This window comes from Drosophila ananassae, chromosome 3R, assembly GCF_017639315.1.
Source record: "Drosophila ananassae strain 14024-0371.13 chromosome 3R, ASM1763931v2, whole genome shotgun sequence".
Lineage (NCBI taxonomy): Eukaryota > Metazoa > Arthropoda > Insecta > Diptera > Drosophilidae > Drosophila > Drosophila ananassae.
This window is the reverse complement of record NC_057930.1, coordinates 2,414,048-2,422,951: the sequence shown is the minus strand read 5'-3', so window position 1 is coordinate 2,422,951 and position 8,904 is coordinate 2,414,048. Positions and strand designations below refer to the sequence as shown.

At 38.6% G+C, this 8,904-nt stretch overlaps 1 protein-coding gene across 1 annotated transcript; it reads right to left on the bottom strand.

Moving 5' to 3' along the window:
* Positions 1 to 4,274: 4,274 nt before the first annotated feature.
* On the bottom strand, positions 4,275 to 7,544 carry LOC116655239. The gene is made up of 2 exons (XM_032452786.2): positions 6,122 to 7,544; positions 4,275 to 6,020 (listed from the first exon to the last, which is right to left on the bottom strand). Exons 1-2 carry the CDS (start codon positions 7,269 to 7,271, stop codon positions 4,279 to 4,281), a joined length of 2,892 nt encoding a protein of 963 aa, XP_032308677.1. The 5' UTR covers positions 7,272 to 7,544; the 3' UTR covers positions 4,275 to 4,278.
* Between the last annotated feature and the right edge of the window lie 1,360 nt (positions 7,545 to 8,904).

The following is an 8,904-nucleotide window of genomic DNA, read 5'->3' as shown; positions in this document are numbered from 1 at the left end:
CTAGTTGCCATACCAGTTGCAAATAAAAACGCAAATACTGTCGCTAAAGCAATTTTTGAATCATTTATTCTGAAGTACGGTCCAATGAAGACGTTCATTACGGACATGGGAACAGAATACAAGAATTCAATTATAAATGACTTGTGCAAATATTTAAACATCAAAAACATAACATCTACCGCCCATCACCACCAGACAGTTGGAACAATCGAAAGAAGTCATAGAACTTTTAATGAATACATACGATCTTATATATCGGTTGATAAAACCGACTGGGATGTATGGCTTCAATATTTCGTCTTTTGTTTCAACACGACCCCCTCAATGGCACATAATTATTGTCCATATGAATTAGTATTTGGTAAAACAAATAATTTGCCAAAAGAGTTTAATAGTATAGATAATATAGAAACAATATATAACGTAGATGACTATGCTAAAGAAAGTAAATATAGACTCGAAGTAGCATATAAAAGAGCTAGAATAATGTTAGAAGAAAATAAGTATAAAAATAAAAAACTTTACGATCAGAAAGTAAAAGATATAGATATATCAGTAGGAGATAAGGTTTTACTAAGAAATGAAACAGGTCATAAGTTAGATCCTAAATATATCGGTCCTTATAAAGTAACGGAAATAGGAGACAGAGATAATATTATAATATCAAATAATAAAAATAAAAAGCAAACAGTTCATAAGGATAGATTAAAAATGTTTATTTCATAATTGTGTTTAGTATGGCCATGCATAAATACAAAAATATTTTTTTCGTCATTTCATTTTCTTTTTATGCTAATATAAAAAACTGAAAAAAATAATAAAAAAAAATTTCACTAAAAATTATTACTATTAAAATTATTATTATTATTATAATTATTATTATCAAAATAACTTCATGTTATTACGTTATTTTTCAAAAGGAGGGAGGTGTAGTGTATGCATATCGTTATAGGCAATGATCACTGTACCGTAAATATTAACTAATAAGTTGTGACACTTTGTTGCAATAAATACGGAAACACTTGACTTCAGTGTAACATGATCCGCCACTTCAGCGCATAGGGCTCAAACGGTTTGTCAGCGTTCTTATGCTGTCCAGCCGTTGCCACACACGAACATACATATGCATACATGACTCCACTCATATGCTAGCTATTAAATATAAGTAATATATTGCTGACGCTCAGCCGCTGCCCTCTGCAGCAGCGCAGTCTTGTATCGTAAGTTTTAGAATAAGTAAAAATTGTAATGGAAAATAATTCGAAAAGAACCAGAGTAGCGACACGACATGTCGCTCTCTAGAAGAAACTAAATAAAATAAAACCACCAACTTATCCGAAATACGAGCAACTTTAAATCTGGAAGTCTGGGACTTTACAATTTAAATTTTTTTTTTTATAAAACCTGCCTATAATTTTTTTTATATATATATTAGTTGTTTTTCTTGGTTGTTCATTATTTTTTTTTACATAAAAACCTGCCTTTTCTTTTTGTATGATTTTCAGGCCACACGCTAATCGGGCAACTTTAATGTCGCTCAATTTTACAAATGATTCTTTATACTAAAAAAAAATATGCATCGCAGTGCAATACAAAAAAATATGCAACGCAGTGCATGGGGAAAAAAATATTGCGCTCTTGGTAGCGCTGTCGGTTCACTGATCCGGGCTTAGCTTGGAGCCCTAAGCGGGGCCGGTGCTGGCTGCACAGGCTTTCCTTCTTAGTTGGTTGTTGCGGCACCGGTGCTGGCACAGGTTTGCTCGCAGAACGGTGATTCCGGGGGTCCTCTGCAGTCATTGGGGCATTTTCTCTTTAATTTCGGTAATTCCTGTTTCGGTGGTGGACTAAGTATTATCTTGTCTTTGCATATATTCGTTATTGCAGTGTAGGTGGATGTGTGAGTGGCTGTGGTTTTAGTATTTCTTTGCGTTAATAGGTTTTTTATGTGTTCAACTTCGGCGTGTATTTTCACCGAGTTGTTCCACTCTAATCTACTTCCGCTATTTAGTAGCTTCAGTAATTCAGCCTTTCTGGCTTTCAAACGTTTAACCACGCCACCACGTTTAGCACACATCACACTCTACTTACTGCGATATTCTGTTTTTTTTTCGTAGGAATTCCATTTAAGGGTGGCTGCTGCTGTGTGTGTTATTTTGTTTCGTTGATCCTAGTTGTGTTGATTTGATGTCCAGTTGAGAAATAACGGTTGGGGATCCTTTGATGTCCTTTAGAGTCCTGTCACGGTCGCCATGTTGTATTCCATCGAAAGGCTCCCCAGATTTGTTGTTGTGTTGTCGTAAGTATTGAACTACATCAGTTGGGTTTAGGTTGTTTAGTATAACTTTATTCAATGTCTTCTAGTTATTCGGAGCAGCCGTTGTTGCCGCTCCGAGCTCATGGGAGTTTCTGGATTTACAATTATACTTATGAGTTAAAGGAAGTCTAAAGTCTCGTAGCTGAGCTGCCCAAAGCGGCAGCGGAGAGACGTTTATGTATTTCTTAAATATTTATATATGAACTAGCTTACCCGGCAGACTTCGCACTGCCAGCTGTTGTTTTTTTTGTTGCGTTCAGAATCTTCTTTTGTGACAAAATTTAAAATATTTCAAACTTAAAAAAATTATCTGATACAGTAAGAACGACAGTAACACTATTAAACAATATCAATCTCTTAATGCTATAGCTAGAACAATATTTTTTGTTAGTCCATCCTTAGCTAACACAAACAAACTGGATGGTTTACCCACTCGAGAGCATGCCACGTATAATTGTCCGTGTGAAAAACAGGGTGTTCTTAAATCTAATCCACAAACAGACATCGTTTGACCTTGGGATTTGTTGATAGTCATTGCAAATGCCAATCTAATCGGAAACTGAAGACGTTTGAATTGAATTGGCACATCTGTAGGTATAATAGGAATCCGTGGTATGAGTATATTTTCACCTCTGAACTTGCCATTTAAAATCCTGGCTTCGATCACGTTTTTCATTAATTTTTGAGTGACTAATCGCGTACCGTTGCACAGCCGGGGCGGGTTCAAATTACGAAGCAAGATAATTGGAGATCCAACCTTTAATTGTAAATTATGTGGTGGCATGCCTGGCAAATCAAGTGAGTTCAAAAACTCTGTGGGAAAATTTACTGCTTCGCTATCGTCGCAAACTGTATCAATAGATTTATATGATACCAAGTTTCCTGGCAACAACATTTGTATCTTCAGATTTAAATTGTCAACGTCTACATTTTTTGCCGCTAAAATCGCTCTTTCTGCAAGCCACTCATGATTTATGTACTGTGTGTGTACATCGGGAAATATTTGTTCAATGAGAGTATCTTGCGAATCAGCGATTGTGCAGAAATCGGTCGGTAATTTTACGTATCCAGTTTCATCTATAGCAACTTTTCCATCACCCATATCTAAAAGTTGTTTTGAAAATGTTTCAGCGGATGGATCTTGAAGCATTTGAACGCGCATATTTATTTTTAGCTGTAATTTTTCAACATTACGCCACACTGGAGATGATTTTAAGCAAGCGTTGATCTCATCAGCGTATGTTGAACGTGGAATGACTGGAAGTGTTTGTCTGAAATCACCTGAAAGGACCAACAGAGTTCCGCCAAATAGTTTGTCGTTGTTTTTAATATCTTTCAATGTCCTGTTCAACGCCTCCAGTGAATGTTTGTGTGCCATAGTACATTCATCCCAAATAATAAGTTTACACCGTTTCAGCACAGTGGCCATGGACGATTGTTTCTTAATGTTGCATACTGCGTCAGGGTTATTCTGAATATTTAGTGGCAGCTTAAATACTGAATGAGCTGTTCTACCTCCATCCAATAAAGTTGCTGCAATGCCCGATGATGCAACGGCCAATGCGATTCCATTATTTGATCGTATTTCAGCAAGAATTAGCGAAATAACGAATGTTTTGCCAGTTCCACCCGGTGCATCCAAAAAGAAGAACCCACCTTGTCCAGCTGAAACTGCGAGCATAATGCGATCATAAATGGTTCTTTGTTCCTCATTCATTAGTGGGACATTGCGGGCAACAATCGCTGCCATTTCTACAGTACTGTACTGCAGTTCACGATTCATTTCAGTATTCATTAAATCAGATGCAGTTCGATTTGGCGAATTCATACCGAAAATACTAAGTGGAAAGTTGGCAATGACAATGCAAAGATCCTCAATAGCAATCAATGCTTCATTGTACATTTCGTCGCTGAATGTTATGGTTAGATAGTGGCACCGCATACGATGTTGATGCAATATATCATCAGTCATTGAATCTTTGTGATTTTCCCATAATATCTGTGCTCGGGAAACATGTAGTCAACACTATAGCGAATAGTAGACGAATTTGTATTGCTGTACAGTTCGATGCAGCTTCAGCAAGCATGCATTCCCACTGGTTGTCGTCTTCCAGCAAGCCGAGTGCAAGGCATGCATCTTTATACGTTGGATATTGTTGCCCATTCACTTTACGTATATCTTGAAATGATAATGGGCCAGTAACATTAACCAACAACAGTCGAAGATAAAAGCACTCCGTGTGTCTTGGATTGACTGTAAATAATCGCCCCAAGGCGTTTGATTTAAATAAATTGAGACATGCAGCAACTGGTGAGCCTTGCTTGCGGGGCATCCATGTTTTTCTTTGGTTCCATGTGAAATAGCGTGGTACTTGTGAATAGAGTAATGTTCGTGCAAAGGCACCAAAATCATCCGCACGATTACACAATTCAAAAAATGCAGTGAGTGTAGTTTTAGGTGGATTTATTGCACGATCAATCGCTGTCTCGTTCGTGAAAAATACACGCTGACCGTTTTCAAGATGGATGGCTAACTGAACAACTGCTGGATCCCGTTCATGAATTGGAAAACCAAAGATACGCCAAGCAGCTTCATTGGAGCTGATGTACCGACCAATTTGGTAGAGCGTTATTTCATCGTTTTTATTCACTGGAGGAGCATTCACATTAGTATTTTCCACTCTAAACACAGCCATATCACTGCCTTTATGGACATACTTGCAAATGTATTTGATGCTCTTCACAGAACTGCAGAACTCAACATTAATATGAGCATTATATGTCTTGCTCAGCAGAGGCGAATATGGCACCACCCAACGATTGTCAATATCAATGTCTGTGTTGATGATATTTTTAATAAATGATTGTCCGCCATTTTCAGGATTTCTTCGACGATATATTGGGTATCCGTCGACATTTGTGACCGTATCATTGGTAAAATCTTTAGGGAAATTTTTAGTACATTTTCCATCAGCCATGCAAGGCGATGAACTATTAAGAGTACCACATGGACCATGAATCATGTTTGTTGTAACAATATCAAACAGCAGTTGGTCAGTGGATGGATCTGGAATTTCCGCAGAAATGATGCTATCGATTTCTTCAGGACGGATTTTGTCGATGAACCAAACCAAAATGTGTGCATGAGGTAATCCTCGCTTTTGCCACTCAACCGAATACATCCAGCAGCGTGTGGGACCAAATGCATGTGATTTAGTAATGAAACTTATTAAAGACTTCAACTTTTGTTTGAACACACGTGCTGTAATGTCATGGCGATGTATTGCATTTTGGCCAGGCAGTAGCAAAGATGTAATCTCTGGCCATTTTGGATTACATGTGAACGTGATAAATAAACATGGTCGTCCATATTCGCGCACGAAAGTCAGAGCATCCTGTATATATTCTTGCATATGACGTGGACTGCCTACGTGCGATGATGGTAAAATGACATGGTTACCAATTTCGGCGACGTCGGCGTTGTTGTTGATAGCGTCTCGCAAATGAATGTACTCTTCCGCGCGCAGCTTTTGTTGATTATAGCGTAAGTATCGTAGTCGTTCGCTCTCAATCTTCGCGTACATGTCGACCATGAATTGTTGACAAAGCTCACGACATCGTAAAATGACGTTGTCCAGGCCACGTCTAATCATTAATCGGTACGCATAATAATCCTTTGAGCTAACGTTCTTGTTTGTTTCAGCTCCTGTAAAATTTGTTCATAAAAAATAATTTAAATTTATTACGTTCAATAATTTAATTGTTTTGTTAAATGATTAATGATCAAATTAATAATCAATGAAGTACCTGATACGGTATCTCGTTGTTTTATGTTTATGCAATATCCGTCTTGTCCCTTCCAGAATATTAGCGGATATTGGAGAGCGTCATATGAACGATGTGTGTCAGAAATGAACTGAAGATTATTATTTCTTCTACGAATCACAATTTCTCGTGCAGCTGTAGAATCGCCAACCATGATTCCAGCAACATCATCAACAACGGGTGCATTGAATCTACGAATATGCTCTCCAGCTGGTGTTTTATCAGGATTAATGACGATAGCGTGATTATCGCTTTGTAATTGGTGCATATGTGATTTGAATATTTTCAACAACTCGTTGTGCTCGTTCAAAAGAGCATCTAGCTCGCTGACGATGCGCCTGGCATAAAGTGAATCAAGGTTATTATAATTACAATGTGCATTCACGCGATTGGCAAGTGCGCTTCCGGAATCCTCGCCGCCCATAAAGTAAATTTGTAAGAACTTATGTGGTTCGTTTGGCATTGGCAGCAGTGAGCCCATTTTATGATAAACTTGGCCTCTGATTTTGAATGTAGAATTGAATTGTTGACCATTTGCATTAGTATTTCGAACTATTTCTGTTGCTCCGAACGATGTCATTTGAAAGCATGAATTGAATCTTAGAATTGACTTCAGGAACACGTTAGAATCTGGATCCGTGCCGTTAAGTAAGCCGTTCAAGGGTTCAGGTGGTGTTTCAATTTCAGGTAGTTGCACTTTTCCTGACGCGCAACACATCCCAGCTGGCTCATTTTTGAATTTCAGAGCATGACAATGCGGACATTCCTTGTCCATAGCACCAATTACCACTTTTGAATGAGCATAATATTCAATATCGGGCTCATACTGGAATGCTAGACGCAGGAATGAATCAGATATAAATGCTCGATGTACCTGTTGTCGTTGTTGGTTATTTGTTCTTCGTCTATTGACTGTGAAACGGCGTGATTGTCGTTGTTCTAATCTTCTGACTTCATTGCGTTCATCTCGTGTATCTTCTGGCTCTTCTTGATGCAATCGCGTCATTCTGACACGTGCATCAGTATTTTGTAGCTGGATTTGTTCTTCTGTTCTTTCGGATCTGCTATTTTGCAACCTTCGAGCTCTGCTTGTACTGCGGCTCATATCAACCCCTTTGCGTTTTCTTGGCATTGCTTGTTTTTGTAATTAATCAAAGTGAGAAAATTTCCCGCTCATAAAGTGTCACAATAACAATACACTTGTTGCTGGCTGAAGACAAATGAATTTGAAAAATAATTTCCACAATACACGTGATTGATATGATGGTTTTAAATTAAAATTTTTCCAATATTTTTCACAATTTTTCAAAGAACACAATATCGGTTTGTCACATAAAATTAACTGAGCCGAGAACAATGAGAAGTTGTCAAACAATGAATCACGTACCGGCGCCTACTATTATTGTAGTTTATTTAGAAAACGTTTGTATGGGAAATAGAAAAATGCGGTTTGAGGATTTTCCCGGCAATTATTCGGGATGAAAAATAGATGTTGGCCGATTCTCATAGATACCGGATAAGCACAAAAAATTTCATCAAAATCGGTCAAGCCGTTTCGGAGGAGTACGGTAACGAAAACTGTGACACGAGAATTTTATATATTAGATATATATTTATGTTATGTTCGCTTAGGCGGAGGTATGTGGACATGCATAAGGTCCACTCGTGTTACGTATATGCGGACATATGCACTTTTCGGCGTGCAGCAAAGGCACAGGTTTATGACCGAGACCTTGGACAACATAAACACTGCGACAAAGTGTTACAGTGTGTACCCTTTAAGTACTCTTGGTACAGTGGGTGGTCGATATATATATATAATATTAATTATTAATAGTGCATATATGTGCATATTACACATCACTGTGTTCTGATACCTAATAGCAGCTGCACCAAATTATGAGTGGTGTTCGATGCTTCGTGCAAAACATCAAGTGGAAAATCCTTACAACCTGCTGGAAATCCTGCTACATGCAGGCCCACTGTTCAGACCAAGCTATTGTCCATACTACTACGCTTCAGAACACACAAAATGTGTTTACGGGGGCATACAAAAGATGTACCCGTCAAGGGACAACTACCCGTTGGAGCTGCGACGCTTGAAAATGACTTCTAATCGTCTAGGTAGCCGATTGCTGACATGTGCTGACTCAGTGGTAGAAGCAGTTCAATCCAAAGTGAACTGAATAAAATATACTACCACATGGTTTTAAATTAATAAAAGTGGTGTTCGAATAATGCCGAACTACTGCAAGGAATACCCAAAGAGGATACCGTGAGCGATGTAAAATTGGGTGAGACCTTGGACCATTACAATGTAAAAACCCTCGGCCTATGGATGCCCAATAAGGACCAACTTTGCGGACGAACGCGTGAGTTGTTACAAATCTTTGACCCAAGAGGTTTGTTTGTGCCAGTTGTCGGCAAAGATATTCATGTAACACCTCTGGGAATTGAAAATGGCTTGGGATGATGAATTGCCCTTACAATTTCAGAAAAACTATCGTTCTGACCTGCAAGGTCGGAATAAATTGCAAATTTCAAGACATATATTTGACGGAAAGGTTCGCAAGAGCTACACATATTCGTGGACACCTCAGAAAGGACCCTTAGAGCATTGCTGCGTACGAGCAACGTATTAAAATAAGCAAACCTCGGTGAGACTGCTATGTCCCAAGTCCAGAGTGGCACCCACAGCGAAGCAATCCTTGCCCAGACTAGAGTTGTGCGCAGCAGTCCTAGACGCTGAACTGACGCACAGAGTC

Excerpts from the sequence above, each read along its gene's own strand:
- LOC116655239 (XM_032452786.2), bottom strand. The coding sequence starts at position 7,271 with ATGCCAAGAAAACGCAAAGGGGTTGATATGAGCCGCAGTACAAGCAGA. Across the intron at positions 6,021-6,121 it reads ACAACGAGATACCGTATCAG|GAGCTGAAACAAACAAGAAC; the intron begins GTACTTCATTGA and ends CAAATTTTACAG.